The 18509-nt window shown below is 49.2% G+C and overlaps 1 protein-coding gene across 3 annotated transcripts; it reads left to right on the top strand.

Annotated features, from left to right (window-relative positions):
- Nucleotides 1-1276: 1276 nt before the first annotated feature.
- FAM76A (family with sequence similarity 76 member A) lies at nucleotides 1277-17020 on the top strand. 3 transcript variants are annotated; one of them, XM_087760627.1, is made up of 10 exons: nucleotides 1277-1394; nucleotides 2571-2635; nucleotides 3459-3513; nucleotides 4080-4232; nucleotides 5117-5274; nucleotides 5819-5905; nucleotides 6562-6693; nucleotides 11698-11833; nucleotides 12267-12368; nucleotides 14969-17020. In XM_087760627.1, the coding sequence occupies exons 1-10, from the start codon at nucleotides 1314-1316 to the stop codon at nucleotides 15053-15055; spliced, it is 1056 nt and encodes a 351-aa protein (XP_087616753.1). In that variant the 5' UTR covers nucleotides 1277-1313; the 3' UTR covers nucleotides 15056-17020. The 3 variants fall into 3 exon arrangements, with proteins under 3 accessions (XP_087616753.1, XP_087616754.1, XP_087616755.1); XM_087760628.1 differs by lacking the exon at nucleotides 14969-17020 and adding an exon at nucleotides 13517-13942; XM_087760629.1 differs by lacking the exon at nucleotides 6562-6693 and having other exon boundaries at nucleotides 14969-17019.
- Nucleotides 17021-18509: the final 1489 nt, after the last annotated feature.

Consider the following 18509-nt stretch of genomic DNA (forward strand, 5'->3'; position numbering starts at 1 on the left):
GAGTAGTTACTGCCTTTTGGTCACTCAATCTTGGATCTACAGAGTGAACTTTTAACTCCAAAAAAAAGAGCAATTATTCAGTGTGTGTGTAGTGTACAATTTGCCCTTGCTGCAGTGACCGGAGTCCAGCCTCATACCTGATATGAAACAGGGGAAAATCTTCCCAGCGTCTGGAGCTGCAAACTCCAGCACCCAAGCTGTGGTGTAAACACAGCAAGCTGCAATTTGCAGTGCTGACCCTGCCCCAAACCAGAGGCAGATCCACCCATGCAAATCGCAGTCTTGGCTGTGCCTGGGACTTGCAGATGAGCAGCTGCTTTAGCAGCAGGCCAGCAGCTGCTGGAGTCAGAGCAAAGAGGGAAATGAGTTCACGTGAAGGTTTTCCTTCCGCTGCAGATGCTACCTCCCACCTCATTCTCCCTTCCTTTTCCTCCAATTCTCTTTCCCTCAAGCTTCCAGGCACAGTTTTCCCTCTGCCCCTGCCGTGCCTCTGTCTGCAGCCCCTGTGGCTCTGCTCTCCCTCCGCTCCACTCTGAAGGTGGAGACACCCACTCCTCCCCAGCATCTTCTGCTTCCTTCTTTCCTCCAGACCTGACTCCCCTTCGCCCACCTCCGCAGAAGGCATTCCCCTCCCTGCAGCAGCTCCTCACCCACCCAGCCCCGCTAGGCCTCCTCCTCCCAGCCCGGCTCTGCCCTAATCCAGCCTCCTGCCTCCTCCGGGCCTGCTCATCCCCTCACCCTGCCCTCCCCTAACGCATACCGGCCAGGGGAGCTCCCTCTCGCCTTGCCCTGGCTTAGCCCTGCCACCCCCCTCCTTCGCCCTTCCCTCAACCCTGACCCGGCCCAGCTCAGCTCAGCTCAGCCCCTTGTCCGGGCCCAGGCCTGGCCTAGCTGAGCCCAGCTCAGCCCCCGGCCCGGCCCTACTTCCGGGTCCCCTCCCGCAAGGCCTTCTGGACCAGCCCCCCTCCCACCAGGCGCGATCTCGCGCGACCTCCCACAGCGCCGCGCGCGCCCGCGGCTCGCGTCACGCGGAGGGCGGGGCGGGGCGGGCGGTTGCATCACCGCCGTGCGCGCAGCGCTGCCCGCGTGACGTCAACGCTTCCCCTTCCCCAACGCCCGAGGAGGGAAAGGGCGGGGGGGAGGAGGCGGCCTCGCTCCGCCCCCTCCCGAGAGTGACTGCTATCTTGACCAATGAGAAGCGGGAAGGGCGTGAGTGATGCGGAGGGTGGCCAATGGAGAGGGTAGAGCGGCGGGAGTGGGCGGGGACGGGCGGCCGGGGCGGGCTGGGCTGCGCCTGTCAGCGGGGCGGCGGGATGGCGGCGCTCTACGCCTGCACCAAGTGCCACCAGCGCTTCCCCTTCGAGGCGCTTAGCCAGGGCCAGCAGCTCTGCAAGGTCCGGGGCGGCCGGCGGGGGCACTTGGGGGAAGGGGACTGGGGTCGCTGTCTGAGGAAGCTGCTTGGGGGGGGGGGGGGGGGGGGCAAAGGCCGACTGGGGTACTGTGTGTGAGGGAGGGTAGGCGGGGGGGAGCTGGCCGCTTTTAGAGGGACTGGGGGTAATTGGGGGGCTGTTTATGGGAGGGCCCTGGGGACGCTGGAGCCTCGGAGTGGTTATTTGGGGCCTGAGGGTAGGGGGTGGGCAGCTGAGGGCCGTGTGGGTGGGGCCCTGGGAGGATTTGGGAGGTTTTGAGGGGCTGGAGGCAGCTGGTAGAGCCTGGGGGCTGTTGGCGGGGGGTATGGTATTGAGGGGCTAATAGGAGAGCTGTTTGTCAGGAGGACCTTAGGGCACTGAAGGCTGTTTGGGGGTGCTGGGGGTATTTGGAATGCATTGGAGAGGGAGTCATGGGGCCATCGAGGGGGAGGTGGATGCTGTTCATGAGGGAAGGCCTGGGGACAACTGAAGGGCTGTTTGCGAGGGAGGCTGTTAGTAAGGGGAGGGGCCTGGGGCATTTGGGGGATGCTGAGGTGTTTGGGAGGGTCTGGGGACATTTGGGGGAGGTCTTATGGTATCTTGAAGGAGGGGGTGGGTCTTGAGGGACAATCTGGGTGGGTGGGGCAGTTTGGGTAGGGAAGAATGAGATCAGGAATGAGATAGGGAATGGGGGGCAAGAAATTGAGTTAGTCTGGGATTGCAGAGGCAGATGGGGCAAAGCAGGTGGGCGTAGGGGAACCTCCAAGGAATGGGGTGAGAGGAGAGAGGGGCTGTAGGCACTCCGGGCACAGGAAACTCGTGGAGGGCAGAGGTGTGAATAACTGTGGCAGAACTCTGTGTTCCTGCCCTGGGAGGTGAGGCCAACCACCGTGACCCTTGTCTGTGGGCGTTGGGCACAAATAAGCCCTCGTTACGAATCTCAGTTTACTTCTGGCTCACCTGTGACACATGCGATTCCTGTCACCCTTCCTCTGCTCTCAACCCTTGTAAGAGCAGCATGACTGTACAGGGAGGAAATGTTTTGAGTTTGATGGATGTGTGTGGATGTGGTGGGAGCGGAGGTCAGCAGGTGATCTGGGATTTCGGGAAACAGTGCGCGGGAGAAGCACTGGGTCTCACCGAACACTTCTGTTGTTGTAGGAGTGCCGGATTGCGCATCCCATTGTTAAATGCACTTACTGCAGGACTGAATTCCAGCAGGAAAGGTAAATGCCCGCTGACCTGGGGAGACCAATGTTTTTCTTAGAACAGGCGCACCCAGGGAACTGTAATGCTTCCACACCTTCGATGACTGAGCCTTAACCTGTAGATTGTTGCTGTGGAAGACCTGGGGGACCTTTGGCCTTCTTCAAAGGTCTGCTGGGCGAGTCAGTGTGCCTCTGCGGTGTCCTTAAATTTGCACCTTTTACTTGGCTTTTATTTTTGGTCAGTGCTCAGATGCATCTTCCAGTGAAGGATCTGGGTGCATCTTCCCACGAGTTTTCCTCTTATCTGATTTCTGGTATCCAAAAATTATTTCCTACTGTGTTTCCTTTAGCTGGGCTTTTGTCTTTTTGCATTTTTGCAAGTTATGTAGCTTACAGAGGAAGGATTGGTAAACCCAGTAGCTGCATGCAGGCATTGTGTGGGGTGTCTTTTCCTGTGTTTGTTGGACAAATGCACCTCTGTCCTGACCTGCCTTAACCTTGTCATCCAGAGGAGACCTCCTCCAGAACTGAGGCTGTCACCAGTGCTGAATCACGGCTGCTGCCAGTTAGCTGGTGATCAGACTCCTGTATTTGTAAGGACAAAAAACTGGTGTCATCTGAGGATGCCTTAATTAAAAGATACCTCCTAGTAATACCACTTTTGGGCAAATTATCCTCAACCAGATGGGGATAGGAAATGCACTTTGATATCAGAGTCCCTAGTGAAGATGAATACAGTCTTGCCACTAGAGGTGGAGCCTAGGGGAGACTGAGATCCTAACCACAGAGGTTTAATTTTCTTTGGGGAAGTGTTAATAGAATGATCTGTCCTTTTTAACAGCAAAACCAACACAATATGCAAGAAGTGCGCTCAGAACGTGAAGCTCTACGGAACAGTAAGTGAGCAGGGCTCGTTCTCACCAGCCTCTTTTCCTTTCATCCTTCTTGTCTTTATCCTGCTGAATCCCGGAGCAGTTTATGGGCTGGTTCTGTTTTAATAGCATGACTGATCAATAATAACACAGGTCCCTCAAGTGTGAAGCTTTTACCTTTTCTCTTAGTATGGAAAAGAGCAGTTCTGCATCATTTTAGGCCAGGAAATGAACTATTTGATATCCAATATAAACGAGAGTGTGCTTACACAAACTGAGATTGCTGCAGGAAGCAGTGATAAATCTTTCCCGCTTGTCTGAAATCTGAAAAAGAGATTTTGATTGTTTCTACTTTGGTGTTACACATTTTCTAAAGATTTCATAGCACTTGATAAATGGTCTGGGTGCCACGGCTAAATATGCTTAGCTAGAGACGAGGGGTCCAAATGTATTTATGTCTCCTGGATCAGCATTATAGTTAGCTTGGAACAGGGAAATAAAAGTTTTGAAGTGATGGGGAGAAGGGGAAAGAGCAATGTATTAATGTCATTAGAAGGCACTGCTGTATCAGTTCTTCTTGTTTCTTAAAGCCAAAACCCTGTCAGTACTGCAACATTATAGCAGCATTTATTGGAAACAAGTGCCAGCGTTGCACAAATTCTGAAAAGAAGTATGGACCTCCGCACTCCTGTGAACAGTGCAAGCAGCAGTGTGCATTTGACCGGAAGGATGATAGAAAGAAGGTCAGTATTTCTGTAAAGGGAAGCCGAAAAGGTAAAAGGGCTGATCACAGTGATTGTCCATCTCCTTCACATATTCTCTAGTATTGCAAAAGGGCGTCTCTTGGTTGTAAAGTGTTGTTCTGGAGTTGAGCTTTGCTGTGGGAGCTGTGTTTTCGAGCTGTTTAATCTTTGAGCCCCTCTGCTGCTTTGCCAGATCTAGTGAGAAAGTTCTCTTGAATTCTGCCTAAGGGTAGGTGGGCTGGCAAAGGAGAAGGGGCCTCTGAGTGAAATATGAGGTGCCTGCTCGGGGAGAGGGATGGGGAACAATATTTGTGCTGTAGCCTGAGGAGCTAGAAGTGTCATACCTCCACCAGGAAACCCATTCCATGGCTTCTGCACACCCTTTGCTTAAACAACATAAGTGCTCCTTAGATGTGTACTTCTAAGGCCTGCTTCCTGCAGGCTATAAACACCTATTGTTCGTTTGGGATGCTGCACTGATAATCCCTGTCCTCCTGCTGATCCTCCTTGAGCAGAGACCCTTGTGGTTTTGGTCTCCAGTGACTACCCTGTCATGTACCATTCCTTGGCGTTGCTTTGACGGAAATCCCACTAGAGTTAGCCTGTCCTGGTGAATGGGTGCTATAAGATGGTCTGTAAGCAAAGTTTGGCAGAGACTGTAGTTACAATACATTAGCTGCTATTAATGAGTACTGTCTGCATTGCACCAGCCATGCCAGATGCACTTCTTACCCTTTCCAGGCACTCAAGGGATCCTTTTTGAGTTGTTGCTTGTTTGTGTGTGATCTTAAGCCTGAAGGTGCTTCTTGTCTTTTCTGTGTTTGGTTTGTGGGCAGGAAGCAAGACCAAAACTTCTCCCCCTCTCTTTCTCGCTCACCTTCCAGGTGGATGGAAAGCTGCTGTGCTGGTTATGCACGCTGTCCTATAAACGGGTCCTACAGAAGACCAAAGAGCAGTGCAAACACCTGAGCAGCTCTTCCCGGGCAAGCCTGCAAGAGAAGGAACAGTACAGTAGGCTCAGCAGTGGCAGCCACTATAACAGGTAACCTGTACGAGCTTTTTTGTTGTGCAGGGTGAGCTTGCCTCAGGGGTGAGCGAACAGGGTGCCTGGCTGCTCCACGCTCCCTAGATACGCTTCCTAAAGTAACTGGGAGAAGTGTTTGGGGGCTCAGTACCTTGGTGATGGGTTTTGGCAGCTGTCTGTTGTTCAGGAGAATCTGGTTAAGTCAGGCTTTGCTAGTTTGCAAACCCCACTGTGCTGGAGTAGACTTGTAGTGTGACAGTGCTGATTAGTGATTCAACTTACTGAACTTGTACACAATTAAGGCTAAATTGCATTTGTAAAATTTAATGATTGAAATGTAGATTTTAAGCATGAGTTCTTCACCTATGTACTGATCTGACTGATGCATTGTTTTCTGTTTAGTCTCCAGCTACTCTTCAAGGAACGAATTTTTTTATCATTCTTTCTTGTGCTAGGAAATATTGTTTTAATAGGTTCAAAGTGGGTGGGAATATTTATCTGCTTCTCTGTCTTAGACTGCGAGTCATTCATGTTCTGACATATAATTTCCTTGTTTTTCTAGCCAGAAAACCTTATCCACCTCTTCTATTCAGAACGAAATCCCAAAGAAGAAAGCCAAGTTTGATGCCATATCTGCCAATGGTGACAGGTGAGCCTGTTACATGGGGAAACGGTGGGTGGGCAGTCTTGTTTGCTAAGTTTATATAAGGCAGAGATCTGTGCGAATAGCAGGAAGCTCTTATGCTAGAGCAGGGATCTCAGGCTTTGGGACCTCAAGAGGCTGCATTAGCAGCTTTCCAGAACCTGGCAGGCCAGTGTTACTTTGCGTTTAGACATAGGTTTGAAGAGGAAAAGAATGCCTAGCACCTATACCTGCTAGCATAGAAACTGCTTGTTGGCTGAGCTCCCCAACAGTTAGAAAAAATGCAGCCAGATCAGCTTTATCCTCTCTCTGCAGTTACAGGGAGAGGGGGGCTGTTGGCTGCGCCATAGAGTCAAGGTCTGCAGCTTTTGTACTTTCGGGGCTATCAGACTGATCTGCAGGGAGATGGCCTCAGAGGAGAGGATCAAGACCTACCTCCTATTTCGCCTCCTGTCTTCTGGGGGAGGGATAAGCAAACAGCTTTGCTTGAAAGCATTCCATCCCATTCTGCTGTCACAGTTTGTGCTGGATTATGTTGACATGGGCTGCATGTGCAGCAGAATGGGAGTCACTAGCAGAAACGGGAGATTGAGATGGATTTTTATTTTTTATGGTCTTGTACATGCATATTTTCATTCCTGCCTTTCCTCTCTGATTCTCAGCATTCCTTCCTCTCCCGAGATGCTTTGTCCCCCTACCCAGAGTGCCCCGTCCACGTTGGCGCAGTGGGCTGCTTCCCAACAGAGTCTCGGTGCCCACCATTGTCCTGTTTCTCAAGGCACTGACATCCTGAAGTGAGATCACCTGTTGTTTTCTCCCCTGTTGCCCTCCCTCCCTGGGAACTGCTTCATACATGGAAACTGTCCCTCTTGATGGATCTCTTTCCAAACAGCAGTGAATTGGGAGCATGGACCAGAGCACAGGCTCGTTAGTGCCAAAGGGTCTGTTAAAGCCACTGTTAATTAATTAATCGCTACCTGCCTTGAATGTCTTTTCTTCAAGATCACAGATTGCATCTCTCCTATGGTTACTATTGACGCCTTGTCAATGTTTGTTAATATGTGAAATGCTATGATGGGAAATAGAACTTAAATAATTTTGTAGGGCAGTGGTTCCCACAGAGTGCTCTACAGGACCGTTTATCATCTGAACGATGTTTTCAGTTAAAAGTTGGAAAAATTTAAGGATTAACTGTCACTTGGGAGCCACTGCTGAGCATGGAGTGGTCAGAGAATTCATCTGGCTGCCTTTTGTGCTGGTGGAGCCAGAGGAGAGACTGGAGACAGGCCCCTGGTAGAACTGGTGCAGCCCATCAGTATTGCTGCAGCTTTCCCTCTAGAAAGGCTCCTGCTCACCTACTGAGGCTGCTCTCTGGGCTATAGGACAGCACCAGATATTTTTATCTGCTCACTAAAGCCTGGGCTGAGACCTAACAACTCGTTGTAATACCCCTACTGGCTTGAACGTATCCAAGAAGCGAAAGGTCCCATGTTCTGGCATCAATGGCTCAGCCATTCATTTGCAAATCAGGAGCTTGTATTAGAGGAATCAAATGCCTTCATTTTTGTTTGCTCTTGTGTCAGATGTTTTCAGTCTGGCTCCTGCCAAGGCTGTGGTCCTTGCCACAGACCTTTTTTGATGAATCTCAGTAACAAACTGTGTGTAATTTTAGCAACTGCTGAAGAGCTCCAGCAACAGGCTGTAGAAAAGGTGAGTTGCAGCTGCCTTAAATAGGCACATGGCTGTGTTTCTTGAGTGGAATAATAATGGTGGTTCATTAAGTGTGTTTTTGGAGTTGCTGGGGTTTTTTTGTGAGGATGAAGCCCCCAAAACACTCCCCTCTTGCACCGTTTTCTATCAGATTGTCCCCACCCAGAGTCAGCCTGGAGTCTGGGTCACAGCCTGAGTATGGAGTTAGTGCAGTGCAAGGCTTGTTTTCATCAGCAGCATGGTCTGGAGCAGGGTGATACGCAACCAGCACCTCTTCGCTGCTGAGATCAGCCGCAACTTTCTGTACAGCGTGTCTTGGCTCCAGCCAAACTTCTGATGCAGCCTTCAGCTGGGCAAAATTTGGGCACGCTTCAGCTCAATTCACTTTGGCAACGCCCCCAACAGGGTCCAGCTTATCTGAAATTGTTGCTCCTTTGCGGATACAATAGGAATTCCTTTACCCTGTCTTAGTGAATTCCCTCTGTATGTTTTTGTTTACGTATTTCTGAATGGATATTGCTCCCAGTGGCTGTGATATGGGGACTGAGCAATTTCCAGTGGTTATTTAATGGGTGGCATTGAATGGCTCGTTCTGGGTGAGCTCTGTGAGGTGGAGCAGCACTGTCCCTGCTGCGCACAGAGTGGCTTTCCCCCGCAGTGACTTGCAGCACAGCTTGCAGCAGACCTTGCCCTACTAATCCCGCTGTCCTGGGCTGCCCCTGCCTGTGTGAGCACCCTAGCTTCACCTCCCGCCTCTGGTGCTGTGCTGGTCCAGATGCGGGCAGTGGTCAGTGTCCCCATCCTCTTGTGCAAACTCTGCCAGAAGTGGTTTTGTGTTACAGACTGTAAGGATGCAGTCCCTTCTCCTGTGACTATAGACAAGGTGCTAAATTGTGCTTTTAACACCAGGCAATGATGGGCGCTACTGACTGAGCTGGCTGGGGGAGGGCAGTGATGCCAGAGGATGCTGAGCAGCAAAGTTCAAAAATCTAGTAAATAGATTCTCATTTGTATAGAAAAGTCCTGGTGTAGGCTTAAAGCACTGGGACTTGGGCTGAACTGCGCCTGCTTTTGGTAGTGTTAGAGGAAGTGTAAGTTCAGATGCTGGTTCCTCTTGGTCTGGATGGATTTTTGCACATGGGGGATATTTTTGTCTAAGGTGAAACTTGGATGCTGGTTCAGTCAGACTGGTCTGTGCCTCTTTATGCTAGCCTGACTTGAATAGCAAAATCTTTAAGCTTGGCATTTGTTTTGCCTAATTTCAGCCATTTAACAGGCATGGAGTTTAAGGCAGTCATTTTGGTTTCTTTTCCACTCAATAGAGAGAGGCAGGTGTCTTTGGAAGAGCTCCATTTTTTCCTCTGTCTCCATTGAAAGCAACGGGAGCTCATCAATTCGCTTTAATTAGAGGCATGCATTTTAGGCTGTTCAAACATGGAGAGCACATGTCCCCCTGACTTATCCCAAGGGGCTGGGATCCTGGGTATGGAGTTTATTTGTAGGGGAAATGTTTTGGTGTTTTTTTTTTTTTGTTTGGATGGTTGTTTTAATTCTTAATCTGTTTGTTAAAGGAATGGAGCGACTTGTATTTGGCAGTTTTCCTACTAATTTTGGAGTCTCAGGCTGCTTCCTTAATGTGGGGTTAAAGACAGAAAAACCTTTCATTACTAACTTGTCAGTCTTTCAAAAAAAAAAAAGGGGGGGGGGGGGAAGCTGTTTCTTTAATTAGCACCTTGACGCATTTGAGGGTGCATTTTGCAGCAACTGGACAGGAAAATACCTGCCTGTGCTCACATACTTGTCAGGAGGGGATGCCTGGGCGCTCTGAGCACACCATCACCCACTTGTGGGTGCAGACCCCAGGGACAGGAGGAGGCCCCTCGAAGCCCTGGGGTTGGGTACTGGGTCTGCTGAGTGTGAGAGTGGCTCTGTGGAAGGCTGGTGGCCCGCCTGTCCCTTCTTCCCGCTGGGTGGCAGGGCTGGCTCTTGCCTTCCTGGCTCCACAGTGTGCTCTGCAACAGGAGCTGCCAAGGAGGGAATGTGAGCATCTCCCGGCACTCTTTATCACCCCAGGATATGGCAGGAGGGAAGCTTGTCTGGGCAAAGGAATGGTGTAAGCAAGATTTTGTTTTTAACCAGAAGGAATCAGTGAGGAAGCCTTTTTTCTCTGTGGAGGCTGCTTTTTTCTCTTTTTTTTTTTTTTTTTTTTTCTTTTTCTCTCCTCCCCAGCATATTTGCACTGAGTGGGAAATTAAAGCTACTGTTAGTAACACGCTTGCACACAGAAAGGTGCTGGAACACCCACCATCATCTTGCACAGCCTCCACTTGGGGAAACTGTACTTGGGAACAGTTTTAAAATGGAGGTATTCTCTGCTAGTGTGCAGAACCTCTTCTGCACTTGAGAGCTGCCCAGCATGGCAAGCACAGTGCTAGATCCAGTGTACCCAGAGACCTGCCACAGCTTATGGTGTGGGCTCTGCTGTCAGCATGTTTTAACCACACAAGACTCTTCCACCGTGAGCTGTCTCCTACAGACCCTCAGTTCTGAGTTTTCCTTTGCCAAGCTTTATCTCCCAGTGCCGCAGGGCTACCCAGTGACTTTCAGATCTGTGAAGCTGCCCCTGCTTAGTTTCCCTCTGTAGATCCCCAGCACAGTGGTGGAAAGAGCCTTTTCTTCTGCCACATCCTTGCTAACCAGTCCAATCAGTGCAGACAGTGCTTTTAATTAGAAAATGGATCATTTCCAGGCACTAGAGGAGACCCCTGTGTGAGGTGAGCAGCCGGTACTCTCTGCCTCGGTGTACAGATGGGGGACTGGAAGCATGGAGGTGGCAGCATACTTGAGAGAGGCAGTGATGCGGTTCCGACCATGCCTTCCCCAGTCTGCTACAGCTCCCAGCTTTAGAGCTGAATGCAGGCTTTAGGACATGTGTTGACCTACTCTGGAGGCTTTAAAAAAAAAATGTCAGGCTTCAGGTAACCCTGGCTATTTATCTTTATAGCGGCAGTGCTGTCTGATAATGGCCAGACTTGAAGTAGTCTTCTAGGTGAAGCTTTGTTGCCTTATTACTGTTAAATTTTTATACAGCAATTTCAGGTGTGTGCGGCTGGGAATGTGCTGCCCTTTTAGCACCAAGAGATAAAAGTCAGGCTTACCATTACAGCAGTAAGGAACAGAAGGCAGGCAAAGATCAGGTGAACTCCGTGGGCCTGTGGCTGCAGCTTATCGTATCTTATGAGCTGAAATATTCCTATAGCATAAGACTGTGCATAGCTGCCCAGATCACTGGGTATCTTGTAGGGAGATTTGTGAATTACCAGTGCAGGGGAGTGACTCATGTCCAGATAAGTTTTCATCTGGTTGCTTAGGTTTAGAGTACCTGGTGGTGTACAACTGGTGTGCTCAGCTATTTCTCTGTCTTCCTGGAGAGAGTTTTTCCTGCTCTGAAGTGGTAGTGAAGCTTCTTCCTAAATTGCTGTATCATGGTGGAATCAAAATACAGAAGTCCAGCATGTCTTTTTACCCCTTTTCCCTGCTGAGAACAGTGCTGACTTTAATCTTGGTGTCTCCCTTTGTTTTGTTTGTTTAACCTGAGGCTATTTGTTTCTTTCATGTTCCCTCCTTGCCAGAATGTTTGTTTATATTTAGTGAAAAGTTTTGCTGTACATCCAAGGACTGCCTGTGAGCAAAGAGGGTTCCTAAGAGGCTACATAAAGTGTCATTAGCTCTCTGATTGCTGTCCTCAACTCTTTGGTTTGAAAAGAGATCCTTGCTGTTTGAATGGTTGCTGCAGAGACTGGCCAATGGTCACCTGTTGGAGTCCCGTATCCATGCTGATCGTGCAATAATGCAACTTGATATATCACACATAATCCCTGTTGCCTGTCATACCATGTGTTTCCCAAATTCCATGTGGCATCCAGGGCAGGGATACAGGTAACACCTGCATTCAAGGAATGTTTGGAGGACACAGTGTGTGTCATGAAATGATTCTCATTCTCCTTCGAGTGCCATCTGTGGGAGTTTCCCTGCCTCAATGAAGAGAAGGGGTTGTGATGAGAGTCTTTCCCTCCTCTTTGTTGCAGTTTTTCTCCAGACCTTGCCCTGGACTCTCCTGGCACTGACCACTTTGTCATCATTGCCCAGCTGAAGGAGGAAGTGGCTACTTTAAAAAAGATGCTGCACCAGAAAGATCAGATGATTTTAGAGAAGGAGAAGAAGGTACAGTCCTTGGCTTGCTTCCCCCCACAGCATGCTGACATGTTCACGCACATCACACTCCAGTGGAGTCTGACTTTTTATCCTGGAGTGAGCAAGAGAGTTTCTGGCTGTTTCCAGGCTGCCTCCTTTCCAAAGTTAAAGAGGCTTTGTGGACCCACCCAGGAGATCTCATTTCACAAAGGGTCATTTTCTGACCACTGTCTCGGAGACCTCTGTGTGGGGGCAAGACAGCCTTGTCTGTTCCTGCTTCTCTGCACCGCTCAGCGATACAGTTCTGGTCTCATTGCGCTCCCCCTGCCCAGCCCAGCACATTTCCAAACTTATCCAGTCTCACGCAACTTCTGCAGAGGCATTTTCTGTGGCAAGGTGCGTCTGGGGTTAAGGCATTAATTTCTTCTTCCAGCTCACTTGCTCCTTACTGGTTTATCTGCAGATCACAGAGCTGAAAGCCGACCTGCAATACCAGGAATCGCAGATGAGGGCAAAGATGAACCAAATGGAGAAGACGCACAAGGAGGTCATGGAGCAATTACAGGTGACAGCATTTTTGTTTTAATTTGCTGAGCTGTGCTGTAGCCAGGAGTGACTGAGGACACTCCTGATCAGAACACCCCATGAGCTTCTGCACACACAGCTCTGCTAACACTTCTCAGCCTGTCCTACAGCCTCTCTGCTCTGCCAGGCAAGCCCCTCCCCAGCTCTGTACCAGGCTGCAGTGCATCATAACCCCTATTTATATCCTCCTTGCTGCTCTCTACTTGGGCTCAGACTTACTGTATTGTAAAGTGCTGTGTTGTGTCCCCTGTGGACTAGATGGGAACCATCAAACTTATTTTACCTATTGCCAAAATCAGGTTTGAGCCTGTTTCTCCAGACTGCAGAACCTTTGTCAGCTCCCTGCACCACATAGCTCTTGATGTGATTTATGTGACCAGTAACCAGAGAGAACAAAGCTCAAGAAACAATTGGCAGTTCCTTTAGCACTGTATCTCTGTAGTCCAAATAAAAAAGTCTCTGAGCTCGAGGGAACAGGGAGAGCAGGATTCTTGTCATGGCCATGGAAACACTAGGCAGACTATCAGCATGAATACATTCTGAGCCACCGAAGAGATCAGGTCAAAGGGGAGCTGGTTACAGGGAAGAAATCAGACACAGAAATGAACTTTGCACCCTTTAATTACTCTGGGGTTTGTAATGATCTAAAGCCCTAGCGACGAGAAATGGGAGGGGGTAAGACAAAAGGCTTATATTCCTGCTGAGAAAACAGCTCCTCCTCCATTAGCACACACCCAAGTTAATCATCGGAGTGGAAGACAGGTTTTGGAGACTACAGCTGCTGTCAGAAAGCTGGTGCCTGTGAGATCCCCTTCACAATGCACATTCTTAAGCACTGTAAGCCTGTCTGAAGGTTGGAATATCTGTGTGTGGTGTGCCGAGGGCTGGATGTGCTTCCCAGTCCTCGTGAGCTGGGAGGCACTGGTGGTTTGTATTTGAGGGACTGATGACAGCCAGAGCCTTCTGTCTCTGTACTGTGTTATTGACTCGGCATTGCCTGTGTCAGCCCAGAGCTGTTTGTGTCTCGTAGCTTTGGGAAGCCTGCAAAGAATGAGTTGGTGTTTAGTCCAGTTCTGAATAGACAATTTTCCATTAGCACAAACCACCACTTTTTGGTTGCCTTGACAGCCCTGACTGTGAGGTCAAGGACTGATTGGGAGATGACCCCCTCCTTGCAGTGGTTTCCCAAGGCAGGGCATGCTGGTTGCTTGGTGTGCGTGGGAACAGTATAGCCTGCTGCTGCCTTTGCTGTAGCTCAAAGAGGACATCTGCCTTGAAAGCTGTCGGACACCTTCCAACAGCCTTAAACTTGCTCAGTTCTGAAAGGAAAGAGGAAGCATCAGATCCACGAGCAGGTTTGCCTGCAGCCACCTGCCTCTCCTGGGTGGAGAGGGGTTTGCATGTCTGTTGCCCGCTGTGCTGTTCTGTACTTAGCTCGGACTGGGACTGCCCTGAACTCGCTCTCTCTGGTGTCCAAATGTTTTACTGCAGCTGGTATTGACTGAAGCTCTGGAAACTTTCTTCACTAATTCCAAAATAAAAGTTCAAATCCTCTTGGTGTATTGTAGGTGCCTTGAAGTGTTCATATGATTCACTTTTTGAACGTGCTCTTGGTTTTTATTATTTTGTCTTGTCTTTTCATGGGGGGGGAAGCAGGGGTGCCTGTATTCTTCCAGTCTGCAGGAGGTAAAAGAAGCTGCTTTACCACATGCAGCACTGGAGCAGAGGGTTTAATTCCTGTAATAACCCTTTGCATATTCATTCATTCACTGGAAACCAATGCAGAAGACCTGTATCTGGCTTCACATGGGTTCTACCCCTTATCCTGCTGCTATAGCATAACTTACTACATAGGCTAGAGGAGAGTGAGCTCAGAAGTTTGGTAAAAAGGGCTAAAGAGCCTTGTTCATAAGTTGCCATGATTTTTAATTCAGTGGAAACCAGAGAGACTATTAAGTTGTTCCATGTTGGTGCTCTGATGGGTTTGAAAAGCTCCTAGTAGGGATGCAGAGTCAGTACAGCAATGAATCCTGATAAAATGTTGGTGGCATGTGAAGAAACCAAGGGTGAAGCAAAGCTGGAGAACAGCGAGTTGCTCCACCCTGCATTTTGATGAGTGAGAGTGTGGGGTAGGGGAAGCTGGCCTTCAACTCACTAAAACAAGTCAGGATGGGGGCTTGAGTTACCAGAGTTTTACTCCATCAGTTCTCACGCTGTCAAAGCACGGTGGCTGGTGGAAGGGGAAGGAAGGAAAGCCAGTCCCGGTGACCTTGGTGAGTGTCCTTGGCTGGTTTAAAGTGAGTTGCGCATTTGTCACCTTTCACTGTGGAAGCTGTTAACTTTCAGCCCACTTCTCAGTTACAGCAGGGGGACACGAAGGGGGAGGCATGGGAGGAGCCCTTTCTAGGTGGTAGAGATGAGATGCCGGACTTGAGCTCGTGCTGTGGTGCCATGCAGCAACATCTACCTCCTTTTTCATCTGCGAGCAGGATGCCAGCAGCTTCTGTCCAGGCAGTTCTAGGATCCCGAGAACTAATGATGATCCGTGCCATTAAATACCCATTTTCACTGTGTTTCCAGGCCAAGAACAGAGAACTCCTGAAGCAAGCAGCTGCCCTATCGAAGGGCAAAAAGCCTGAGAAGTCGGGAGCAATAACCTCCCCTTAAAACCAAACCCCCAGTCTGGGAACTTTCCCCAGCATTAGCCAAGGATTCTAGGAGGCCTGCCTGATCGCTGGAAGCCAAAACCTCAGTGTTGTCACTATCCCACTGCCGTGGACTTGATGGAAACACCTGGTGTGTGTTGCCTTTCGACAGCATGCTTGAGCGTGTCTGGTTTTGATCTCTGTGGAATACCAGTCTGTATCATGGTGATCCACGGGGAGAGGTCCCAGCCATCCTAAATTCCCCCCGAAGTACTGCTTTCTGGAAGAAGTTTTTTCCTAACCGGTTATTACCACTGCCAACCCTTTCCATTAGCAAACAGGAACCTGCTGCATTAGAGACTTCTTGCTGGTTCCAAACCTGCTGCTGTGAGGCAATAGCCGTGGCCAGTTGTTACGCAGATAAGACAGGAGCTGCGTGTGGTGGGAGCTTGATTTTTCTTGAACTGTTCCCTCTTCAAAAGGAAGCCGATAAATCACCAGCCCAACAGATGTTACTGGAAGGTTGTGCCACTGCTGAGAACGTTTGATCCAGCTTTTTGAAGATGCTTCCAAAATGGGGGCTATGTATTTATCTTGGAAGGGTTTTTTTTGTTTTTTTCTTCTTTTCTATGCCAACTTGGCAAACTGAACTGCCTGGTTTTGTGTTTTCTTGTTTTGTTACGATAGCTTTTGGGTTGGGAGCCAGAGTGTGACAATACAGACCCAGACCCACCCCATATCCCCCCTCAGTGCCCTGGTTACTTAGTGACCTCTGGGGCTTTGATGACTTGTGCAGCTTGGTGTGATCAAGCATCTCTTACTCCATTTCTTTACACGAGGAGAGTTCAAGGCTTGGATGTTCCCTCTGCTCCCCTCAGTCCCCAGATTGAGCTCGCCCTCTTCTCCCCCTTTTCCTGCCCCATTGCTCCCTTCCAGATGCAGAAGTAGGGGCCAGGCTGGCTCCAGGAAAGCGCTTATTGAGGCAGTGACCCAAGCCGGGGAGTGGTTCTTGAGGCTCTCCAGGGACATTTCTCACTGCTGATTAAAAGCCAGCAGAATAAAAGGGCTATGGAACTTCCCTGCAACAGGGATGTGCTTCTCGGAAACAGCACAGAGGCCACAGACCCTTCCAGCGAGGCTAGCTGGGGTGGGCACTCCCCAGGCTCAGTCTGCAGTGCGTCCCTTGGGGTCGGGGGGATAAAAAGCACTTGGCCACTGCGGGGGGGGGAAGCACCACGCAGCTCTCAGCTGGCAGGAGCACTCCTTGGCATGCCGGCACCAAGCTCCATTCAGGGTGTGAAGAAACATCTCAGGGTTTGGAGACCCTCGGGGCAGAGGAGTAGGGGATGAAACCTTAGTTGAGCGGTGCTGAAGGTAGGTAGCGAAGAGGAAAAATCATCCTTTTTGATACAGGGCTGCCTGCTCTGTCAGGGTTTTTATTAAGCTTTTAACTAGAGATTGTGATTTTTTTTCATCCTTTTTTTAGTACTAAAGATGACTTTACTCAAAGGCACTTTTTTTGATGATGTTGGCTTCCAGCATGGAAGGAGCACGCTGCAGCATCAGACACTCTGCCATGTGTTTTGTTTGGTTTTTTTGTTGTTTTTTTTTTTTTTTTTAAGAGACTTCTGATGTGAAAACAAGAAAAAAAAAAAAAGTTGTTACACTTTACCAGAGTGTGACAGCAGGAGAATACTTGCCTAATTTTATACTTCACATGTTTTTAGAAAATGAGGTGCATTGGTGGGATTTTTTTTAAATGGGGGCTTTGCTTTTTCGCTTCCCTCAAGATACAGAAATAAATAGAGGGAGGAAGGCCCTGTACATACTATTATGGGTTTTTTTTTTAATTGTGATAAATTGATCATGCAGTTGAGTAGCTGATGATTTGTAGTGATAACATTGTTTCTTTGTATGTTTGTAATAATGGAGATTTTAAAAGGGATGCTTTGATTTGTACAAAACTCTGACAACTGTAAAAGTGTTTTAAAAAATCTTCATCTGTGTCTGATACTTTCTATTTGCCTTAAAGAAAAAAAAAAAAAGGCAACCCAACCATCCTTCCCTGCCTGGAACTGATTTATCTCCTGCTGGTGGCTGCCTGATCGAAGTATCAGTCGTGCTGCTTCGGGGTCTGCTGTGTATGGGAAGGAGGCGGCATTTTTCTATTGTTTGGTTCGCTCCTACTTTTGTTTCTATCTTTAAATCCTCCCAATCAAGCCTGTTGCTAGGATCCTTGTTACTTGGTTACATCCAGCTTCCCAGGACCCATCCACCTGTATCCGACAAGATCTATTCTCTGTTTACTTTTCCAACCACATGAATGAAGACAGAGCACAGCAACAATAGGGTCTTGGTAGGAAACAAAAAGACAAGAGGATAAGGGGGTTCGTTCTTCTAAGATACGGATGCAAACGAGGTGAGTAAACACCATTTGTGTCTCTGAAGTCTTCCCTTTATCTCAGCCATGAGTCTGGAGGGAAGACTTTTTTTTTTTAAGTGTCTAATTTTCCAGCAGAAATTTTGTAGCCAGAAACTCTCCTGAGATTTCCAGGTGGAAATGCCCCCATCCTTGTGGGAGCCGCAGTTGAGCATGTTGTGCTTTTCTCATCTGCTGTTGGTGCAGCTTCCTGGTGAGACGGGCAGCTCTATGGCACGCTGTGCTTTCCTCTCGCAGGGCAGAGGAGCTGCTGTGTCCTTGAACGTCTGTTCCCACAGCACTACCTGTGCTGCAGGGTGGGAAAAGGCAAACCCTAGCTCTGCTGAAACACCACAACAGCTTTTCCAGCTCAAAATAGTCTTTCCATATGATATTTTTCAAAGCCGGAGTTGCACACAGAAAATAGGCATTTTTCTGGGAATTGTTAGTTGTCACAAATACCCAAATTCATAGTTAAATGTGGGGAAGAAAAATAGTTTCTATGAAACCTTTCTCATCGGTGCTATTCTTTCAATCTCTTTGTTATTCTTCCACTCTCCTTGGCTTCTTATGCCTGTGAAAGCAGTGGCTGATGTGTACTCAGAGTTTTCATCCCGGGTTTGCCAGATTTCAGCCCCCTCACCTCACTGAGAGCCCCGGCGAGGGAGGGATGTCCTGCTTGAAGCACTGAAGCTATTGCAGGCTCACCGAGTTCCTGTGGCTCAGCGTGGCTCCTTGTGCAAGTGCCTGCGGTGGGTCAGACCAAAAATCTGGGCTAGTGCCTTCAACCCAGGCGGAGGCTGCTGGGGATACCCCGGGAGAGGGTGCAAAACGAGCATGGTTTGTTCGGTGCGTCCTTCGCACCGGGTGGCTTGGAGGCTTCCTGAGCTGGGCATTGCTTCTGTGGCCTTTAGCAGCTCCTCATCGCTCCTCCTTAGGCTCGTTTTCAGATGCGGGTGCCTAAACCGCAAGCTCACAGCCTCCCACGACTGCCAAGTGAAAGGCTCGCCTCATGCAAGGTGAGCTTCGCACCTCTGTCCTCTGTTAGTGCTGTCTA

Source organism: Nipponia nippon, unplaced genomic scaffold (assembly GCF_047370975.1).
Source record: "Nipponia nippon isolate SJK-2023a ecotype South Korea unplaced genomic scaffold, ASM4737097v1 scaffold_23, whole genome shotgun sequence".
Taxonomy (NCBI): domain Eukaryota; kingdom Metazoa; phylum Chordata; class Aves; order Pelecaniformes; family Threskiornithidae; genus Nipponia; species Nipponia nippon.

Excerpts from the sequence above, each read along its gene's own strand:
- FAM76A (XM_087760627.1), top strand. The coding sequence starts at position 1,314 with ATGGCGGCGCTCTACGCCTGCACCAAGTGCCACCAGCGCTTCCCCTTC. Across the intron at positions 4,233-5,116 it reads GGAAGGATGATAGAAAGAAG|GTGGATGGAAAGCTGCTGTG; the intron begins GTCAGTATTTCT and ends CTCACCTTCCAG. Across the intron at positions 5,275-5,818 it reads AGTGGCAGCCACTATAACAG|CCAGAAAACCTTATCCACCT; the intron begins GTAACCTGTACG and ends TTGTTTTTCTAG.